Source organism: Carassius gibelio, chromosome B7 (assembly GCF_023724105.1).
Source record: "Carassius gibelio isolate Cgi1373 ecotype wild population from Czech Republic chromosome B7, carGib1.2-hapl.c, whole genome shotgun sequence".
NCBI lineage: Eukaryota > Metazoa > Chordata > Actinopteri > Cypriniformes > Cyprinidae > Carassius > Carassius gibelio.
This window is the reverse complement of record NC_068402.1, coordinates 13,665,153-13,688,950: the sequence shown is the minus strand read 5'-3', so window position 1 is coordinate 13,688,950 and position 23,798 is coordinate 13,665,153. Positions and strand designations below refer to the sequence as shown.

General features: G+C 35.7%; 1 protein-coding gene across 3 annotated transcripts in view; it reads left to right on the top strand.

The window, feature by feature from the left end:
- The window catches only part of LOC127961781 (nuclear receptor ROR-alpha B), a 40,297-nt gene that overhangs the window by 12,497 nt on the left and 4,002 nt on the right, over positions 1-23,798 (top strand). For 2 of the 3 annotated variants that reach the window (XM_052561034.1, XM_052561033.1), the window contains 6 exons: positions 10,019-10,048; positions 19,742-19,827; positions 20,825-20,966; positions 22,091-22,507; positions 23,100-23,221; positions 23,569-23,701. In XM_052561034.1, the coding sequence (XP_052416994.1) occupies positions 10,019-10,048; positions 19,742-19,827; positions 20,825-20,966; positions 22,091-22,507; positions 23,100-23,221; positions 23,569-23,701 (930 nt within the window). Of the gene's footprint in view, positions 1-10,018; positions 10,049-15,571; positions 15,741-19,741; positions 19,828-20,824; positions 20,967-22,090; positions 22,508-23,099; positions 23,222-23,568; positions 23,702-23,798 lie in introns of those variants that run through there. The other variant, XM_052561035.1, reaches the window with a different exon arrangement.

Sequence of the window (23,798 nt, the reverse complement as noted above, 5' to 3'; positions counted from 1 at the left end):
TATAAGAAATACTTTATCTTCAGGAGACGTTATCAGTAAGAAACACTACAGCAGGTTTGACACACAAATGCTGATGTTTTCCCTTTTATTTACCCGTTTATTTATAATGATGCTCGAGTAGGATTTTGATTACATGCATTATTTTCTGTGCCATGAGGGGGCGGTAGTCTTCATACAGCCGACGTCATTACCTTTTTCTCATGCTGTGAAATGTAATCAAATCTTTTCGTGCCTTTGAGAGTGACATCTCGTGGGTGATTCAAACGCAACACATTATGTAAGAGTTTATGCTGGCATCTGCTCACTATGCATCTGTACATTAGCAGATGGTTTTATGAACCGATTTTTAACAGAACAGCATTTGCTCCTAGTTCTAACATACACAAGGGTGGGGGCCAGAAGTCTGAGACCATGCTGGAAATATGGGATTCAAAATTAATTTAAATCCGGAAATAAACAGGATGTTTGAGGATTTGTAAACATTTACTTTATGAAACATTATGACGTAAAATGAAAAATACTTTTTTTCTTAATCTGCGCCATTTGTAAGTCAATAATAAGGCAAAGCTGTAACATGTATCATGTTTTTCTTGCTTACATTTAGCGTTTGGATAATTCTCAAGTCATGCTAGAGAACATTATCTTTTTTTTTTTTTTTTTTTTTAACAAATTTTCATTAAAAACCTGTGGAGTTCAGCTTGAGCCCTGCTGTCAAGAAAGCAAAGTTTTTCTTTTGTTTTTTGTTTTTTACATTTAATTTAAATAAATTGAATACAGTTTTATTTTTTGATGCTTTTGTTTTTGTTATTGTAGTAGCAAGAGGTATTAGACTTTTGAACCCCACTTTATCTTCTGAATTGTTTGACAAATATGCTACTAAAAAAACTCTGGAAAATATTTTCCAGTTCTCTGGCTGTTGTGCACTGTTAAACCTTTTAAATTCACATATCCCAGAGTCCCTGGAAACCAGATTTTATTAATCCCTTCGGAGGTTTAAGCTCTGTTATCCTGCTGCTAACACACACTCTCCATGATCTCTTTATGTGATCTCTCGCTCTCTCCCTCCCTTTGGTGGATAACCGTTATTTTCCTCTCCACAGTAGGAGCCGATAGCCCCCTCATTACGCCCGGCAGGGGCACATCAACATGCTTTTTACTCGCAGAGATTAACATGCAGAGCTGGTCATAAGCAATGAATTGAGCTGGTGTTGGCAGTTCACTTCATGACCACTCGTTCCCCTCCCTTTATCTTCCTTCTTGTCTTCTCCTCCCCTCTCATACCTCCTCAGTGTGTGTTTGTTGTTCTGTGTAACCCAGTACTGCTCTACTAACCCAATTTGGCATAATCTCAGTTCTGTGCTGTAATACACAGTGGGAGTGTTTGTGTAAGTGCTGTCTGGATCTCTGTGGGTGTGTGTCCATGTGTTTGTGTGTGTGTGTGTGTGTGTCTATTACGTAAATGCGACCATCATCTCTTGTAAGCTTGTCAGCCAGAAATAGACTAATGGAAAAATACAAAAGAAGGTGTGAAGGATGTGACAGAGAGAGAAATGGACTGGAGAGTCGATTAAATATGATGTGAAACTCTACCTGCTATTTCACTGACTGATGCTTGCCATTCTCCATTTCCTCTGGACCGTCACATTATGACTTTAATTCAGCACTTATTTTCTGTAGCTTTACTAAAGCGAATGTTCATATAAAGAAAACTACAACATCTGCTAAATGTTTTTTTACGCCAGAGGTTTCTTTGTTGAATTATACATTCTGTTATTCCACATTTTGGTTTTGCTCCCCATACCATGATAAATTCCCCATATAATGAAAAATTTTTGGTCATATCGTAAAAATTGTATAATTTCAATATAGCAAAAAAAAAAAATCTGCTTGCATTCACATACTCGATCTTTCGTTATATTCCAAAATAGGAAATCTTTAGAATGCAGCCAAAAATAAATGGAGAAAAGTGAATGATTAGTTCATATCCCAAGTCTTTTGTTTATTTGTCACATAATAGATGTAGTGAATGAATTGTTCTTGAAAACCTCATTATTGCGTACAGAAAACATAATGGGATAATGAGGTGATGATTGCCAGTTGTAACTTTTAAAATTATTAATGAAATATTTTGTCGCATTTGTGACCAGTTTCACAGTCTGAGGCCCTAAAATTAAGTGTTCATTGTGTAGTACAAATACATGCATAACTTTTCTTATTTTAAATATAAATAATCATTTAATAATGAATACAACTAATAAATAACAGCTAATTAAGTCATTGTACTGCCAAGTAATAAATTACATTAGCTTAGCCGTTGTTTACAGTTGCCAAACAAAGTAGAAACTTGGCACATTAACAGAATGTGCAGCAGTTACAGGTTTATCTTCATCTAACAACGGCTTTCAATCAAAATCCAGAGTCTGAACTAAACATTTTAGAACATTTTTTTTTTTCTTTTTTTTTTTTCTTAACTTTAATGAGTTCAGGGGGTTATCAGTATGTTTGAGCCCTAGTGACTGTGTACGGCCAGTGCCAGAGCCTGTCATGAATATCAGTGTGATCTTCAAACTGAAGAGAAGACCTGTCATCAGTGTAACTGACATTTTTGCTGATTAACATAGTTAAGAGTTTAAAGAGGACTGAAAGAGTCAAACAGAGTGCAAGAGAGAGAGATGAGTGGAGTTGTAACAACAGTAATGTTGGTCTTAAGGTCTGCATTCCAGCTTCATCTCATCGACTAGAAACCATGTGTAAGAAAAGCAAGTCCTGTGACCATGTGCGTCCGTCTGAACCTTCTGACCCCTGGAATGCCCACAGTGTTGGACTCAATTATATATATATTAATTATATATATATATATATATATATTAATTATATATATATATATATATATATATATATATATATATATATATATATATATATATATATATGTATGTATATGTGTATATATATATATATATATATATATATATATATATATATATATATATATGTATGTATATGTGTATATATATATATATATATATATATATATGTATATATATATATATATATATATATATATATATATATATATATATGTATATATATATATATGTATATATATATATATATATATATATATATATATATATATATGTATATGTATATATATATATATATATATATATATATATGTATATATATATATGTATATATATATATATATATATATATATATATATATATGTATATGTATATATATATATATATATATATATATATATATATATATATATATATATATATATATACTGTATATATATATACTGTATATATATAAAAAAAATTTTTTTTTTTAGATAAGCATCCTGCAAAAACAGAGAATTAAATTATAAAATTGTAAAAAGTTTTCCTTACCTGTTTTTCTTTATTTTTACTGCTTCGTTTTGTTTCCCATTAAAGAAGAATTTCGACATTTTAGCAAAAAAAAAAACATTTCTCATAAAAAATAAATGTTGAATCATTATTATGAATAATTAGACAAATATTGTTTAAAGTTTTGGATTAAGTGTAGAATGCTGTTCTTTTCAACTTTCAGTTCATCAGAGATTCCTGAAAACAAACTACTGTATTGGGATTTTCACAAATATTTTAAGCAGTACAAATAATAACAGCAAGAAATGTTTCTTGAGGATCATGTGAACTTGCATTTTAAAATATTAAAAATAATAATAATAGTATTTAGTAATATTACAGTTTTTACTATATTTTATTCAAATAAATTCAGCCTTGATGAGCATGAAAACATCTTTCAGAAACATTAACAAATCTGACCAAGCTCAACGGTAGTGTATGTAGTCGCCTCTGACTTGCTTAGTTGGGGACACTTCATTTCCAGTGATATCATCGTCTTGATTGCACAGATATTATTTAAACTGAACTGAGCTGGATGATGACATCAATTAATTCAAAGATGAACTGTAGGGATGTAACGATTCACTCAACTTACGATTCGATTCATTTTTTTTTTTACAAAAATATGTTAAAGACAAATGTCCTTTTATTATTGCTTGGGCAAAGTGCTGTACATTTCTTCGTGAAATTTAAATATAACTATAATATACTAATATAGCATTGCATATTATTGCTCTTTTGTTGGTTTTGATTTCTTCTATTGTCCTCATTTATAAGTCGCTAAATGACCAAATTTAAATATAATGTAAATATAAATAACAAAACTAAATAAAACAAGCCCCAAATCAAATAAATAACACAAATAAAATAAATCTCTTCATATAAACAAAATAAGGCGCTGTCTGTGCTCTTTAATTTTCGAAATGAGACAACCACTGAATTTTAATCATGATTCAAACAACGATGCTGCATGCATGCAACATTTCGGAATTTTGATGCAAAAACAGAATGGTTTGACTTCTGTTTTGTGAAACTAAACATAAAAATATCTGCATGAAACCAAAACATCAGACGAGATGAATGAGACGCAGATTCACTCTCTGCCAGCAGGTGGCGCTTAAAGTGTTTCCTTGGTATTTTTTTCTTTTCATCTCTGCATAATGCATATTCAAGTTCATAAATGCAAACCATCTCAACTTTCCTAAAGACAGTAAGTTCCCCTCAGACATGCGTTCATATAAACTCCTACCCCTAACAGAATCGTGATTTGTTTAGCATCTCTACCAATTTAAATCTATTTTCAACCAGCTCGTCATTAATAATTACATCCCTAATGAACTGCCTTTAACTGAAAATTGAGTGTTTACTCTTGGCCCTTTGCATTATTGACACTATTTTCCTATTTAATACTGTAATGCAGCTTTGACACAATCTTTATTGTTAAAAGTGCTTTATAAATAAAGGTGACATGACTTGTATGTATGCATTTTATACACATATTTTGTCAGTTCATGTATTCATGGATAAGCAGCTTAGCTTGTAGAGATGTATAATTTCGGCATACGAAGGTGAAGGTTTTGGGATTAGTGTTATTTAGGGGTGCTCCGATCACGATCGGCCGATCGTTATGCGCATCTCGTCAGTAAAGCCGGTTTTCTAATCAGCGGTTAATTCCATCAGGTGCTTGATTTCACATAGAGCAGCTGTTACTACACAGAGCCGTTGTTAATAGAGAAGATGCGCAAATCCACTTCATTTTCAGCGTTTTTTGGCGCATTTTCTCAGTTAACAACGGCTCTGTGTAGTAACAGCTGCTCTATGTGAAATCACGCACCTGATGGAATTAACCGCTGATTAGAAAACCGGCTTTACTGATGAGATGCGCATTAATGATCGGCCGATCGTGATCGGAGCACCCTTAGTGTTATTTGCTCAGGGAATTAATCTTTTTGGAACAAGTTTTTTATTTGAAGATCCTACTTCTCATGGATTTTGTGCTTTGATCGCTGTAAATTCTTCCATCAGTCATATCAAACAAAAGACTTTGCATCATCAGGCTTTCTTTATAAAAAAAAAAAACAGAGGCTGTTTTTTTAAAAAATCTTTGCGTTTCTGATGGGGACATCAGTTCTTAAACATGGTTAGAATATTGCCCCAACCTGATTAAACATTAAGCCTGAACAATGAATAAAACATATCAGATTCCTTAGTGTTTCCAAGTTAAAGCCTCAAATATTTATGCACTCACATCCCTAACTAACCCCCAACACAGTCAGCTCACCTGAAAAATGATATCTATTTCAAAGGAAAGTGCAACTCTAACCATGTGTCTGAAGCTCTTCAGTTGGTTTATAGAGTCACTGTGTCAAACTCTCATTAGGTTTCTGACACCAAATGACTTTGACAACCTATTACCTCCAGTATGAGCAGGGCCTCAAAACTATTCGGTGAGTGGGAGTGAACTTAACCAACCTTGCATGAACCCAATCAACTCTGCATAACTCAGATCCACACAAGTACACATCCATGTTGAGTTTGGCTTTGAAAAACATCAGTGAATTAAGTAATCAGACCCCCAGGGTTTGAACTGAAGAGACCATCTGTTTGTTTCACTACAACATTTGTAACAATCATTATCAGCGGTAACACTTAATAATTGTTAAAAGTAAAACTTAAAATCCATTAACGTTGTTGAATAAGGTTTATTTGGCACATTATTGGATGATGTCGATCCTCTCAGCGTCCGGCTTAAACAGGATTGAAATATTCACCAAATGAGTAGTTTTACCTCAATCCTGAGGCAGTTTCTGTGTCATTCAGCTCTGACTAATCTCTCGAAAAGATTGAAAGCACACATGTTCTCCCCTAAAAGCCATCCTAAAATATTTAATAACACAGTATGCACCCTGAATCCCGCCAACTGACACACATTTTGAAACCCAGTGGGTCGTGTAGAGAGATTGTGTATGTATGTATGTATGTGTGTGTATATTAAGGGGTATAACGGTACACAAAAATCACGGTTCGGTACATATATAGATTATATATATAGAGAGAGAGATATGTGTGTGTGTGTGTGTGTGTGTGTGTGTGTGTGTTTGTTGTCTTAAGGGTTTTTCCATTGTTTTAGTATAACATAATACCATTTCATATTTTTACTTTTTTATATATATTTTAAAGAATAAACCAATCCAATGTTTATTTGATATTTAAGGTTTAATACTATAAAAAAAAAGCACTAAAGTTTTTTTTTTTTTTAGTTGGAGTGTTTCCAGCTTATTTTCATATAAAAATATACAGCATGCAGTTGCATCAAACAGTGGTATAAACATCATTCAATTTAAATTGTAATAATCGTAATTAATAATCACAATTACAATTTCAAGGGAATAATTGACAATTATGATTTTTTGGTCATAATCGTGCAGCCCTAATTAATATATATAGATAGATGATTAATTTGAATGTGCAGCAGTTACCCAACAATCTGGACGGCAAATATTTTCGCCGCAAGTACATTTTACTGGGTACAAACCATCCGTCTGACCTTTGCTTTCTGTAATGTTTCATTGTTATTGTGGTCTAATCCTCTCAACTCTCAGCCATTTTTTCCATGAACATCTACATGCTCTCTGTTCTTCAGAGCATGGAAGGAGAATTACAGGGAAATTTCAATGTGAACAGACAGAAACAAAGAGACTCAGGGGGAGGCTATTTGAGACTGAGACCGAGGAGTTAAACCGATTAGAAATGGGTGGAAAGAACAGCGACAGGAGATTCGCTGTCATTTTGCTGCTGAGCATCATCAGATCTGAAGCAGCTTCTTACATTGCACTGCGATGATGGGAACGAGACAAAGCGGGATCATTTCTTTTTTACGCCTCTCCTGTTTCGTTTCATAAATAGATGGATAAATAAAGGTTTGCAGTCAGATCCTTTCTTTTCATCGTTCAGTTTTTCAGCTGGAGAGGAATAATGAATGTGCCTCCTCAAAAGCCTCAAGCCAGAACGTTTGTTGTGGTCCAGCTGGATATAAGATATGAAAAAGAGAAAGCTCTTCTCATCAGTTTAGGTTCTAGCAATTATAAGCTCCTTTTTAGGATCCTTCAGTCATTTAAAAAGTATAGTACACAGATTTTAATACAGCTGCTTGAGATTTTCAACAGTAGCACAATCACATCCATGATGAAATGAACATTTGCCACCTTATTATTTCTAAAATGTTCAGTTAGTTATTGGTTGTGTCTCATTTGCCTCATGCTGCTGCTGTGAGTTGGACATGAACTGAGTCTAATTTACAAGCAGATGGAAATTCATTTGACACAAATCACTGGTTAATGCTTTGTTGATTGGCAGTTGCCATTTACCACTTGTATCTCGTTTCAACAGTATCACTAGTCATGACAGATTGTATTTCTCTCAGATGGACACTTTACATCACAATAGAGCTGGCAGTAGTACAATAGCCCTGATTAAAGGGAGTGGATGGATTAATGGTGATTGACTGCATTGGCCTGAGTTGGCCTGAATGTAAAAGCATAAACCAGGGCCTGTGATGGCTTGGGATTACAGAGTGCCTTCAGTTCACTTCTGTGCAATTAAAAAAACAAAAACAGGAATGTGTACATTGTTCACTATATACATAGTATTTCTTATTTTCAGGTTTAGCAATATGATGGCATATAACAAACACATGTAATTATATATAATATTATTTTAATATACCTTTTTTTGTTTTCCAAATTATTTTTGGTATTTGTATTTTTTTTTTTATTTCCCATGATGCATAGGCATGAAAGGTCATACAAGGTTGGATTTTACAGTTTAAAAGGGGGGGGGGGATTGGGAATTCAAAGAGAAAATACAAAAAGAATCATAGGAGCAATTAATTGCGAGAAATTGTACTTTAAAAATTATGTGAATGTAATATAATAGGGATGTTTAATTTGGTTATTTTTCCTAACCAACAACTAACGCTTAATATAATATAATATAATATAATATAATATAATATAATATAAAATTAATAAATAAGCCTATATGTGAAATATATCTTTACTTAAAGGGATGGTTCACTTTTAAATTAAATTTGGGTATGTTTTAGCTTACCTCAAGGGCATCCAAGATGTAGGTGTCTGTTTCCACAGTAGTTTCAATTTTGATATTTTTAGGTCAAACCGTTATTGTCTGTAACTCATATAATGGAGGTCTATGGTCACCACCTCAAAGAGCATGCACAGAGAAGTCCAAATGAAACAATTCCCCATCGTAAGTACACTTTGATGGTCTAAGACACGAAACGAGTGGTTTGTGTGAGAAAACGAACAGTATTTATGTAGTTTTTACCTCTTATACACAACCACATCCAAGTGACCTGGGGGCGCGCGTGCTTCCTGGTGTGTGAGGTGTGTTCGCATTCTGGCTTAGTCTGCGCAAGCGCGGAAAGTGACGGAAGTGATCTTCCGTAACAGTGATGAACAAGTACATTAACATTTACAATAACATTGATTTACTGAATAATTAAGTAAATATGATTCCTTGATTTACCTTTGTAAGAAAAGTCTCATTGCTCTCCGCTGTCTTTACCGATGACCTCTTTACAATGCATCCTGTTCATTATCATAATGACGTACAGTCAGTCAAACATATGGAAAAAATAAACACTGCTCAGTTTAAATATGTAGTTAAATCAGTGCCGTTAAGTGTTATCACCATACCGCCAGGATGTTATGCAAAACATATTGGATATGTGAACACAAGTGAAGCACATAATAAATAATTATTTGCCATTCAAATACATTGTGAATGCATCTTAATTTGTGTTGAATGAGAGACCCAAAGCTGGTTTCAGTTTTGTTTTAGACTAAATAAATTAGTTTTGTCTTGTTTAAATTGCTGTAACTTCTGAAAGGCCTATTTTTAATTCTTGTTCTTTTCTAAATACTGTTAATTGAAATGATTTGTTGCAGAGTGAGGGGAACTAAAATACCAGCGCATAGATTTCGAAATACTTCCACACAAATGGCATAGCGAATGATTACAATGTATTCTGTAAACGCGGGCGCACTTCTGGAAAAATCGGCCGAAAAAAGACCACAAACCGGCCGATTGCCGATCGAATATTTTAAGCAAAAACTGCCCGGTTCGATTTATGGCCGGTCAACCGGTGCATCCCTAGGCATTAGGCCCATTTCTGAATTAAATAATAATATGTGACTTATTATAAGCATTTATTTTTCTCTCTCTCTAAAAAGCACAATATTTTAAATGCGTAGCATATTTTAACCATGCAGCAAACCTTTTTAAATATTTTGATAAATTACTTAAAATAAATAAATGACTTTTTAAATCGCTCAAAATTCTTAACGGTCGGTTAACGGCGAACTGGTTAAAATGAACATCCCTAAAATATATAATGTACTTTATCAGAACACAAACTTTTTGTAAATATCATTTGTGTTATGTCCAATTTAATATCTTTAATATCTTTTAATATCTAATATCTATTTAAGCATGGACTTCTTTCCATAAGTTTTCAAGCAAAATGTTTTTTAAGAGTCTAGTATGAACTCTATCGCAAGCCCTGTTTAATATTTATTTTATTGCTTCTCTTTTTCAGATGTGTCCTCAGCAAAGAAAACACACACATGTAAGTACATTCTTCATATAAGAGTTCAGTCCTGTGACCACGGATCTTTATGTAACATACTCCGTTTGTAAACATAAAAGCAAACGATCATGGAGAATGTTATAAAAATAATTAAAGAGAAGAGGAGACACTGAACTTCTGGAAAATTCAAGAAATTTGAGAATGTTAACACCCTCATTGACATCCACTTGTTATTGTTTTTGCTTTAAACAGATTCTTTGGGCTTATGTGAGAGAGTGACAATGTGTGCGAGGATGAGATGCCTGTGATAATAAATGCTGGTTTAAAGAGGTTTAAAAGTGCCCTCCTACCAACATCTATCAGCTTTCATTTTCTGGTTGAAATCATTTCTTAATCAGTAAAAGGATAATTGTAGTTGTAGTACTTACTGGACTGTAAGATTTGTTAAGATATCGGTGTGACTTTTTTTAAAGTAGTGTTTACCAGTGTAACTGATATTTCTCACCTCCTTTTACCATGTACACACACTCTCTCACATAATTTTTGTACACACACATGCACGCACACATACTATAAACTGCAATAATAAATGAGAAATTATGAACAATTACAGTTTTCTTGTGTGTATATGTGTGTGTATAACATACAATTTGTCGTTTCTTTGTAATTTATTTATTATTGCTGTTGTAATAAATATAACTTATTATATTTTATGGTCAATAAAAAATACAATGAAAAATTTTTGATTTATGGGGTTGAATACGCATTTACCACCAAATGTAATTTTTTGTTTGTTGATTGATGTGCCCTACATGCCCTTTATGGATGTAGGTGTTTCTGGAAACAGAAGAGAGCCGTTTCTTGTATACTGGTTTCATGCAAAAAGATTTTGCCAACATGACAGAAAAATGTTGGTCAAGGTGAGAGGAGCTGCTCAAGAAAATGACTGCACACTAGCGGGATGCTTTTGTGGTTTACCAACAGAGACTTCCTGTTTGTGCATTGAATGCTGTGAAATCTCCTTTACTGGATGAGATGTCCCTCGTGTACTTGAATGCACTTGAAGGACAGTGTATATAAACTAGAAAGAGTATATTCGCTGTATTATTCCAGCGTGTAGTTTCATATTACATTCAAATTTTATTTATTCATTCTTAAGAGAATTAATTGTGACAGTCACTGTGTGTGTTTGTATGCGAGTCTTGATGTTTGTGTTGGAGACACCAAGCAAACAAGCAGCAGCTGGGAGCGTGTATTAGCATGTCTGTCCTGCTGAAGTTAAACCCAGCCCAGTGAGAGATGTGTTCAGGATCGCAGAGGGATGCATTTCTCTGAGAGAGTGTCTCGCACAACAGAACCCCGTCCTCACACTGCTGTCATGCCCGTGAAACATGAGACCTGCACAAGCAGCTCCAGCATCTCTATTTCAGCTATTCAGTCCTCAGTTGGACAGCATGTGGGAGACGTTTCTAGAAGAAACTGGTTTGAGAGGCTTGTGTTTAGAGCAGCGGTTCTCAGTTCTGTGAGGTGATTGGTTGGGGGAACAAAAAGATTATAAAACTAAGATGAATAAATTAACAAACAAGCTTGTTGTTGGCAGAAGAATGCATGTAGGTTTGGAGTTTGAGTAAATGAACTGTCTTATAAGGTCACATCTTTGACGCAACTTGTTGCCTAATGAGGTTAGCCAGCAGGTTCTTACCTACAGCTTCAGAATTGTGAAATCCTTACTTTCACAACCGCAGAGATGGTTTTTCACGATGCTTGGTTCTTTGAGCAGACCTTCTGGCCATGGTGGATTGGAGAGGGTGTTGTGTGTTGTGCTGGGCGCTGGCCAGATCATTAGCATTCAGATGGCCCCGTTCCCCTCAGATTCAGCCAGACCTGTATAAGGCTACATGTGTGTGTGCTTGCACCCCACACACACATATGGGTAGAATTTCAAATATGCCAGTTATCCTGTAGGCAAACACATGCAATTTCAAATCACGGCTGTGCTGCTGATGACTTTACTATATATGGCTCTATTGTGTGGGGGATAAAAAAAAAAAAAAAAAAACTATAATGATTTTAAAACAGGGTTTTTTTTTTCATTAGCTGAAGCAGATAATTATGTCTAATGACAGATGGCTGGTATAATGATAGATCATTGTGAATCTATCCTCTGAGATACAGAAAAATCCAAATACATTTATAAAATTTTTTTTAAGAATTTATATATATATATATATATATATATATATATATACATTATATTCTGTTTGATTATTATGTTATTATATGATGCACCAATACTGGTATCGGGCCCGATACTGTGCTCTTTAACTCGTTAAAATGCCCCGATGCTAAACGTGATACCACACAGCATGTTAACAGTGCTGTGTTAAGACAAATAAACAACGTCCACAGAACCAGAGATCACAGAATGGAGTCATTAGAGATTAAGGATGTCTAAGAACTACAGTACATGTATGTAATTTAATACAGTGTTAAACATTGAATATTCATGCCTTAGCACATGCATCATATGAAATACAACTAAATCTTAAATATATATCAGAGAAAACTATTGGGGCATTCACTCTAAACAACATTTCTTTTAAACATCAAGCATACACAATTTAATTAAAGTGAATGTGAAACTATAGCCATCTTTGTGAAATGTGCTCATTCTGCACCAATAAAGATGTGTACACACAGTGTTGGGCAGTATTGTCGCTACAAGCAGCGAAGCTACTAGTTTAACTACATTTCTCAGTAGCTTGGTCGTAGCTTCGCTACTTTCTGAATCAAATAGTTTTTCAGTAGCGAAGCTCTTTTTTTTTTACCAAGTAGTGCGGTAGCTTCCACACAAGCTACATTTTCGCAAGCATTTCTGAAGCTCAAACTCAAATCGGGAAATACAACTGCTAAGATCGCTGATCCTGGATCAGTAGTGACGGACGGCGTTACTTCATCTTGTTCGTGTTTACGGTGTATAGCAACCAACCATCTTTATGATGCATTACCGCCACCTTCTGCTCCGGATGGTACCACTCCTTGGCCAGTCACGCAAAAAATTATTTGATGAAATGATGGCATAGGATGAGGTCAGAGAACAGTTAATCGCGCGTTAACGGCGTTAATTAATTGTTTGTTGTTAATTACGCCAATTTTTTTAAAGCATTTCACACATGCGCAGTGTGACATTATTCAGGTCGGGAAAGTCTCGTCGATCTCTGAATTCTCAAGATAGTAAAAAACAGCGGCGAGCGCCGCGACGAAAACACAGAAGAAGCTTAAGGTTTTACCCCATTTACTCTCAAATACATTCTTGCCAAGCTCGATAAACAGAGACGACTTTGGTAGTTGATACGCTGGAGCTTCTTCCTGTTATAGCGTCCTGTGTTTCACACTGCGCATGCGCAGAACGCATACATGCAATGCAGCGAAAATTACAGCTGTTTGGGAAAGCATATGCATTTTTACTTGGTTTTACTGGCACTTGAAGCCTTCAGAACGTGAAAATATCGATCCTAAAGTATTGTGGCATAGCAAATGAACACCTCCCAAAAACAAGAGTGCCCAGAGTGCTGCTTATGTGATGGTGGCGCATGTTTGTGTTTCTGAGTTCATGCTTTCGAGTTTCTCTATGCATAATTTCATAGATATGTGGCTATATTTAACCACTGGTTCACCTAAAACTCTTACACTATCTGTAGTTAAATGGCATGGTTTGATATAGTGCTCAGGTAAATTTGATCTGAGTAAATGTTAAACTTTTGAAATTCAGGAAAAAAGAACCACATATTGATGAATCAATACATGAAAATTATGTATATGTGTCCTGTTATTTATCTTTTGGTATGCTTTTCAGAAAAAAAAAATGGTTAGGATTCAGGTGTAATTGCAAATAGTGATTAATCATGATTAATCCACTGAAAATTCTGATTAATTTGATTAAAAATTTTAATCATTTGACAGCCCTAGTTTAAATCCATGCAAGGTTAAAAAAAACATTGTAATTTTGTCAAAATATCATTTTAAAATTACCTCAATTCTCAGAGATCCCCAAACGGTTCCTGCGAAGCTGTTCAAAAGATTCAGTTTCCTTAAACCCCACCTTTCGGAAGCACACTGTGTTCTGATTGGTCAACTAACATAGTCAGTTTTGATTGGTTGTTCCGCACACAACTTCACGGTAAACAATGCGTTAGCATCTTTTTGGGGTGAATTATGTCTTATTCCTCTCATTGCGAAGCAAACAGTAAAATAAAAAAACTTGAACAGTCTCGCTGCGTTTTTTTTCTGTGTGGGCGTATTCAAGCCACGCGCTTCAGTTTGAATCTGAGCGCGTTCAGCGCAGGGACAAGTCACATTAGATATAATGAAGGGAGACGTGAAAAACGGACATCCCGTTGTTTTAATATGGATTACTTTATCACAGAATATCTTTTTTCGGCAGCACTTTTAGTTTTGTTTAGGTCTTGTTTAGGTTTAAAGTAGACTTTCTATATAGCTTTCTATATATATCGCTCTCATGTCTCTTCGTTGAGTATTCACGGAGTTACAGTTCATTTTAATGACGTGTTTGTAAATGAAGATCAGCGCAGACAAAGGCTGCAGACAGCCCACCTTGCTTTTACTATTAAAAACACACTGTCTCCTCGACATGATGCCATCACACCAACTACTAACTTTATTTGGGGGGTGGGGCAGGTATGAGTTTTGTTTCTCCCAAGATGGTAGGCGGAGATTATTATGCAAAATGTTCTCGTTATGTACATAGATATGGGCAAAATCTATTATATCTATATCTATAATCTATAACGACTCATTTCAGCGATTCAGAGTCGACTCCTTACTTTAGAAGCCAATAACTTTATAAATCGTGTACTTTTTGGTTTAATTACTTTGCACATTGTTTACACTGATGGACAGCTACATCATACACTGTAATACAGGTAATTATTGATTTCCCATCTGTGTGGCTCTTTAAATTAGTTGCGTGAATTTAAGGTATTATTTTTAATGTATATAAAATATAAAAAATATATCAAAATGTAATAAAAACAAGATAAAAAAATCAAAAAGATAAAAAACTATTTAATCTATCTATATATAAATATATGTATGTGTATGCATGTAAAAGAACTACTCGAGTATATCTCAAAACACTTATTTATCACACTGTAAATGTCTTAAGTTCATTTAGATGCATTGTAGTTTGTAATATATAATGTGCCAAGTAATGATGGTGAGACATATCAACAAAGAAGTCAGTCATTACAGATGGTGTGATAAGTGCAGCAGGCAACCAATGCCTTGTGTGTCACCGTGAAACACTCTCATGGAGGAAGAGAAAGTGTTTTAGTTTGCTCTGACACTTTGAAGCCTTACCTGCAGACAACTTCCTGCATACAGTATAGTATCATGAAAACACATTGCACAGCAGTGAGAGTCAACACTAACCCTTTAAACCACACAGTCAACTAAAACTCAATCTAATCAGCCATTGGATGACAAATCTGTCACTCAAGGGTTGAAGGGGCGGGAAGAAAGGGTTTTAGTCCTTATGTCACGGTCACATGGATTCTCATGCGGTAGAGACGAGAGGCACAGCAGCGCTCCCGTCAGTCAGCAGGACAACGCTTGCGTCCCAGTCTGCACATGCTCTTGAGACGAGGCTGTTGACGGTCCTCAGCGTGGCCACAGAGCCTCAAGATGTACTTAATGATCACAGCCATGAAAGGTAGGACAGGGATTTCCATGTTGAGGCAGCTGTGGAAATGTGTGTGTGTGTGTGTGTGCGTGCACATTAGAGAATGAGTGCATAAGCTTGTGTTAATATTTCTGTAATGTTTCCAGCTCTTAGTGTCTGTTATAATGTCTTGCATGTATAATGTTGCAGTTTTGTTTTCAGAACGTTGCATGGACAGAGTTTTGCTCTGTTTATGCTTTTTTATGATTTTGAATTACAAAGTTAATATTAGATCTTTTAGTAATATGCATTAAAGCATGTGTGTGTTTGAGGGAACGTCTCAGTCAGTCTGAAACTGCCGTGGGCACAAGTTAAGTCAGTAAGTATGTGATGCGTTGTGATGGCGTCTTTCTGACAGCTCATACATGGGCGGCCATGTTGGCTGTTTGGCACGGCATGGGAATGTTGCCATGCTGGATGATTGGGGAATGTTGTTACATTGACCTATTTATGGCAGGCAGGGGTGGACCCCCATAGGAGCGCCTGGCTGTTTATTCCACCAACGGCTGTGTCTTACTTAATCCCCCCACCCCCAACTCTGAATCACCATGTGTGCACACACACACACACACACACACACACACGGGCAATGCAAAGTCTTGCTGGCAGCTGTCATTATCTATTAGTGATAAGGTATAGGGCAGCGGAACATCTGTGTGAGCCTCCGCTGCTTCTCTTTCAAAGAGATTGAAGATTATTTCGGCACTTCAGACGTGTCCTCCTACACTGTTTCCAGATCAACTGAAAGTGTTCTGTTATCAACCATCTTTTTGTCTAAGAACAAAGCTAGAGATTGTTGTGAAAGTACTGCTTTATCTTGCCTGACCTGCTGACATCATGACTAAAGGTTAATGAGATTTAACCCTGAGTTGACTTGGCAGGATTGTGAACAACTGAAACTATTGCACACATAGGTTAATTTAGTGTCTTATTAGGGTTAGCCATGAAAGTTAATTATGTAGACTTTATAGGGCTTGGTCACCATTCAGTTTGTTCTTGGAGCAGATAATAGGTTCACTTTTAAGTGTTTCTTTTCACCCTAATTACAGATAATAAATGAGTATTAGCTAATATAAAAATAATGATATAATGTCTAGGTGTTTGCCAAAACCTTTAATTATTGAAGCAGTTTAAGTCTAATATGTGCCAGAATGTTCTTTTCTCCTTTGTTATGATGGAGTGTTTATCTCAACACTGATGCGAGTCAGTGTTGTCAACAGATTACAAAAAACCCCACAGGGTGGGAGTGAAGGGGGAGGGAACGTGTGTGTGTGTGTGTGTGTGTGTGTGTGTGTGTGTCTGTGCGTGTGTATCTGCAGGCTTTGACTTTGGTTGGGTGCTGTGTTTTATGTTTCCTACTTAGACAGCACATCAGCACTTTCAGACCGGGAGAGAGACCAAACATGTTAAACCACAACATCTCATGAGGAGGAAACGACACTTGCAAACAGAAGTCTTCTGTGTGTGAAAGTCTGTGTATGCAGATTATGATAAACACCTGTAAAATGTTGGTGCTTGTCTGTAAAAGTGATGAAATGATAAAAAAATCTAGTGCTGGACTGGGGTTATTCAGTCTCTTATATTGACTGAAAATCTGAAGTTGCAGCTGTGGACAGAATAAACTATTCAATGTAGTATAATATTATACTACATTCTAACCTATACTATACACTATATTTCACATAATGAGCTACTATGTGTGTATACTTTAGAATAATATATAACAGTAAAAAATATATATATACTGTTTCACAAAATGAGGTAATGTGTATATGTTATAGAAATAAATATAATACTAAATATATACGCTATACAATTATTATATATACAATATATGCTATACATTTATATATATATATGTGTGTGTGTGTGTGTGTGTGTGTGTGTGTGTGTGTGTGTGTGTGTGTGTGTGTGTGTGTGTGTGTGTGTGTGTGTTTAAAAAAGTATATTTAGATAAATTATGAATAGAATATTGTTTATACAAGTATATGTAGTTGCATTATATAATTCGGTATTATTTAATATAATAGCTTATAAAATACCTTTTTTATAATGTGCATATTGTTTAACATATTTTACAAAATTTTGGTGGGAATTATTTCTTCTCCACAATATGAGGTAGGGTGTGCGTGTATGCACTTATTATAAAAATGTGTATTTTACAAAATATTTATATATGTGTGTGTGTGTATATGTACGTAATATAGTTAATTATTCTATTAAATCAAATGATATAATATTAGAATATATATTTAAAACAAATTATGAATAAAATATTCTTTACGTGCAGTTGCTTTATGCAATGCAATATTAACAGTATAATATTTTATATAATGCACTTTAATATGCATATTCATTTTTAGATTTTTGACTTTTGAGATATGTAGAAGGGCATTTCATCCTACTGTTCATGGTTGAAGTGATCTTAAAAATCCTCTACAGGCTAATCAGTCTTTAAGAATATCCACCACAATCGAATCTCTTTACACAAACCCTTGTATTGTTGTGCAGAATTAATGCATTCACAATCCTCATCTGTATATGGCCCTCATGAGCGCTCCTTTTCTGTAGTCTGAAATAGCAGCTCTGTAAGCCATGCTCTTGCATCAGAGCCGAACAGCGGTACCTACTGTTGCAAGACTTCAGCGGCAGCTCTGGGAGAATGTGCCTTTGATGTATAAATCCATAATTCAGACCAGATTAGCGTCTTGTGCTTCAGAGTAACTAATTACTGCCGATTGGTTTTACATATCTAATGAGAGAGAGTGAGGATGCCCTTAATGAATACGGCATGCAGAACCAAAGGGGATTAGCCCTTTCTGTAATCATGAGAAAATAGTCATTCTCAAACTTCTCTGATGCCTTTGCAAATAGAGTCCACAGCTTGAAAAAAAACATACGAGTCTGAGCGTATGTGACCGAGAGAAAAGAGAGTGCTCTTATGGTGCTGAGATGCGTTTTACTTTTTCATCCTGTACTGTATGCGCCTCAGGGCTGCCGGAACAACTGCATCGCTCTTCTCTAAATGGATTTCTCCTCCTGCTCTATTCCCCCAGCTCTCCTCTCAACAGCCTCGCACACCATCTCTGTGTGCTTTTCCACAACCAACCGCAGCCGAGCCACTGAGGGGCTCGCGCACGACTATGGCACACAATTCAGCGCATACAGACGCCATCTCCAACTAGGAGTGCATCTTGACTTTGATATTTACCAAAATGCACCACGGCGCTGTCGTGAAGCGAGCTCGTGGCTTCAGGGAGGATGGCATTGTCATGCTGTAGTTACCCAAATGAATGTTGGATGTTAGATGAGCAGATTGGACTTACAGATGATGTCAGTCCCGTGGGTGATTTCAACAGTCATAGACATTTTTTCTGCTTGAATAAATGGAGTGTTTTATGTAGTGCTGCCTAGATTCATTCTTTTAAAATATCTTCTCCGTTGTTCAGCTAGCTAAAGCCTGAGGTTACATTCTGCACAACAAACCTCAGGCCTTGTTCTCTCTGCATTAGCAAACTCAAAGTCTTGATGTGATTATGGTCTCCACTGATCAGTTTAAAGGAAGAAAAGAGTGTTTTCAAAGGGCAAAAACAGACGTGCTTTGTCAAACCGCGTTTTATCAATGCGTCCTATTGATTTGAGATTGATAATGGTTCTCCTATATTCGAATACCTGCATTTAGTCTTTTCTGCAGCATTATATAGAATTGCAACTTTTTCCAAACAAGTTTCCCCAAGCACGCTGCCTAATTTTGGTTATTTTGGTTGTTTCGGTTAAGCCAGTGTTGCTATGTTGGGCTGGTTGGAGCGTTCAAACAAACCGAGAAATGTTAAACGCATCAGTGTTCCTGAGGAAAATGACTAACAAATGTTTTAATTAAAGCTATCTTTGTGTGTTAAGCTGACACAGGAGAAAATATTGTAGCAAAGACAAATGTGATTTTTTTTTTTTTTTTTTTTTTTTGCTGAAAGTGTGTTTCTGTCTCTTTGTAGCCCAGATAGAGAGTATTCCCTGTAAAATCTGTGGAGATAAATCATCAGGGATTCATTATGGTGTTATCACATGTGAGGGATGCAAGGTAAGACAACCAAAAAAACAAAACACGTGCACACATCTCATAGTTGCGTCTCGTCAGCAAGATCCCAATGCATCTATCAGATTATTTCCTTTTTTCTTTTTCTTTTTTATATAATTAATGCTGTTATTAATTAATTAATCATGATCATAATTTTTTAGAATATGCACTACCGTTCAAAAGTTTGGGGTCATTAAGTGTTTTTTTAAATATATATTTACTTACTAATTAAAGACATTTATAATATTACAGAAGATTTCTATTTCAAACAAATGCAGTTGCTTTAAAATTTAAGTTCAGCAAAACATCCTAAAAAAAATTAATGGTTCCCACAAAAATATTAAACTGCACAAATGTTTTAAACATTGATGATAATATTTCTTGAACATCAAATCAGCATATTAAAAGGATTTCTGAAGGATCATGTGACACTGAAGACTGAAGCAATGATGCTAAAACCTCCGACCCTAAACTTTTGTGGTGGTGTAGATTATTATTATTTTTTCAGTCTTAAATAGTATAATATTTTTCTATCACACATTTTTCACTTTCAGTCATGTTGCAATGGCCAAAATGTTTTCCATTTACAGAAAAATAAAATAAGAAATAAAGTAAAATCACACTGCTTTGCATTCACAATGCACATCCATGCCTTATTTATACTTGTCTAAATGTGTGGCACGAACCACCACAGAAGGTGCTTATGCTCACTAGAGTGCTCTAGAGGCATTTACACTTCATGCATTCTTCATGCATATGAGTTCATCTGGAGCTCCCATAACGCACCGCTGCACTGGAAAGAGAGGCATAAAAATGCGCATTTTGTGACATATTCCTTTAAAAGTCACTTAACTGCATGGAAATATGCAGTGTAAAAAACCCTATTTAGTTATAATTTAAGAGTAAATAAATCATTCTGAAATGTGCTGCAATGCGAACTTCAAAGATACAAGCTAGAGGTGACCTATAGTTGTGCTCTCTCTCTCTCGCTCTCTTTCAGGGTTTCTTCAGGAGGAGTCAGCAGGGCACTGTGTCATATTCGTGTCCTCGGCAGAAGAGCTGTCTGATCGACCGTACCAGCAGAAACCGCTGCCAGCACTGTCGCCTGCAGAAATGCTTAGCAGTGGGCATGTCAAGAGATGGTAGGCTCTCAACTCTCACAGCAGTCTGAGTGATGTGCATGTGGCTGCTGGTGTATATAATTCTCCTGAGATGTGTAGAGTGTGAAAGTAGGGTTTTAAATGTAAAAATACCTTTCATTTTCAGAAACTTACCATGAGCTTTAATGCTATTAAGCAAAGGCATATGCTAATATTTTTGCATTTATTCGAAAAGGTTGTACGTTATTCCAGTTGTATCTTTCACAGTGCTTTTGGTAGAAATCCAGATCTCGGCTAATTACTTTTTAACCTTGTTAACAATCTCAAACCTTATTCAAATTTTAGAATAAGGTTCCATTTGTTAACAATACTTAACATTACTTACATTAGTCAACACACTGAAACATGTATTAATAATTTATGATTAACTAGTACATTAATAAAATCCAAAGTTGAATTTGTGTTCATATTATTAATGGACCTCAGGTAACAAACTCACAATAAACAGTTAAATAACAATAAAAGATTTCCTAACTAGCTGCGACGGTGACATGCAAAATTTCTATTTTAGAAATGGTTTCTATTTCTGCGACGTCACGGCTGGAACAACAACAACATACAATCTATGACAGTAGTTAATTCTCAGTTGATTATGTGCTTTATTCCAAGTTGAACGTGTCTAATATGAGTTTGAAAATCATATTGCGTGTCATTTATAGCCATACTGATAAAAACAATGGATAGTTTACCTCAGATCTTAAAATAAAATAAAATAAAGCAAACATGTGCGTTAAAATTGTGAATTCAATGCGAACCAACAAGCATACTAAAGATGGTATCAGTCACTCACTGTGTACATTTAATGATGTTAAAAAGGTTTGATATTTACGAATTAGAGTATAAACTTATCCATTTCATTGTGAGTGCAGTGTGCTATCATAGAGAGCCCACCCACAAGCGCTTTTGATTGGCTGTGATTATTTTATTTATTCTGTCGCGATGCGTCTAGTATGGACACCCAAATTGCATGTGGAAAAACTGAATTTTTTTTATTTACGAAAAATATTTTTTTACAGTGTGATGTGGCCGTCCTGTAAAGTGTTACCAGTACTTTCAGACATTTCGTTTGATATTAGCATTATTAATGATAAACTGTTCACTCACAGCTGTGAAATTCGGCCGGATGTCTAAGAAACAGAGGGACAGTCTGTTCGCAGAGGTTCAGAAACACCGTCAACAGCAGCAGGAGGAGAAAGTGGGTGATGACACAGAGAAGGGGCGGGAACCTCAACCTCCAGGAGAGGCGGAGCCACTCACGCCCTCTTACGCCCTGTCCACCAATGGCGTCACAGAGCTCACCGATGACCTCAGTGGATACGTGAGCGGTCAGACCCCAGAGCAGGGAAAGGTGGATTCAGCGACTGGTGGATTTTACCTTGACATTCAGCCCTCTCCAGACCAGTCAGGTCTAGACATGGATGACATTAAACTAGAACCTGTGTGCGACCTCAGCTCGGACTCTGGCTTAGATCAATATTGTTGCTATAGCAATGGAGACTCTTCACCTCCTGACAATGACCTAGGTAACAACTATATAATACTAATCACTTACAAAAAATATGTTTAAAGTTATATTTTATTACATTTTTCATTGTTATATTTTTTTATTTTATTTTAGAATTTATTCTATTTGTCATTATTATGGAAGATTGCATTTAATATATCACAGATGATATCAAAGACAGAATATTTGTACTATTTTTTTTTTTTTTTCATTTTAGCTATTAGTTACTTTGGCATCATTTGGCACGTAATTGCAAAGAAAGAAAATATTATCAAATGAAATTACATAGAGCCGCCCTACATAATTATACGGGATGCTGCCATTATGGGCATGATTGACAGCTGTGGGGTTTGAAACAGCAGGGGTCTGTGAACTCACCTCCATAGCCCATTTAACATGTCATTAGTAAGAAGTGCCTCATTAACACAGACCAGTCAAATACTAGCACAGGACTATTTTTTTTTTTTTTAATAAAATGAGTCTTAATGGTTTTGTTTGAGAAAATATGTGGCAATAAAATACAACTTCAGTATGCCTGATGTGCATTTCACAAACCCAGGAATGTGTGTCAGCTCCAGCTGTTTGACTCTATTTGTGCGTTTCTAACACAGAACATCTGTCAGAGAACATCTGCAAGTCTCACATGGAGACGTGCCAGTATCTTCGAGAAGAGCTACAGCCCAGCAGCTGGCAGACAGTCTTACAGACCGACCTGGACGCGTACCAAAAGAAGGTGTTTGGTTATGTCCATTTTGCTCTGTGTGTACACCTGATATTAACAGTTTGAGTGGTCAGATGCAGACAAATCATCTCAATTAGTTTCTTAACCACCACTGGATTTTACAGCTGGAAGTGACTAAAAGCGTTTTATACTATGTACTATGACTAGTGAGGGTTGATAAAGCACAAAAAAGTTCAAAACAGAACAAGTTTGTACTAATTACTTCAATTGTTTTCCCCACATTTCTCTGTTGTCGTTGTATGTAAATGGATGGACAGAAAGATGGATGGATGCACTTGAATGATCCCTGAGGGGAATAATAAGCTATGTGTACTAACAGACCTCTCTGCACTATCTAGTCTCAGGAGGACATGTGGCAGCTGTGTGCAGTTAAAGTCACTGAAGCTGTGCAGTATGTGGTTGAGTTTGCCAAGCGCATTGATGGATTCATGGAGCTCTGTCAGAACGATCAGATCGTGCTGCTCAAAGCAGGTACACCTCAGATAAACCTCTAAACATATCCAAGCTCACATAACAGCATCAGAGTAGTGACAAACTGTGGCAGAACCACTGAATAATGAGTGTGTTT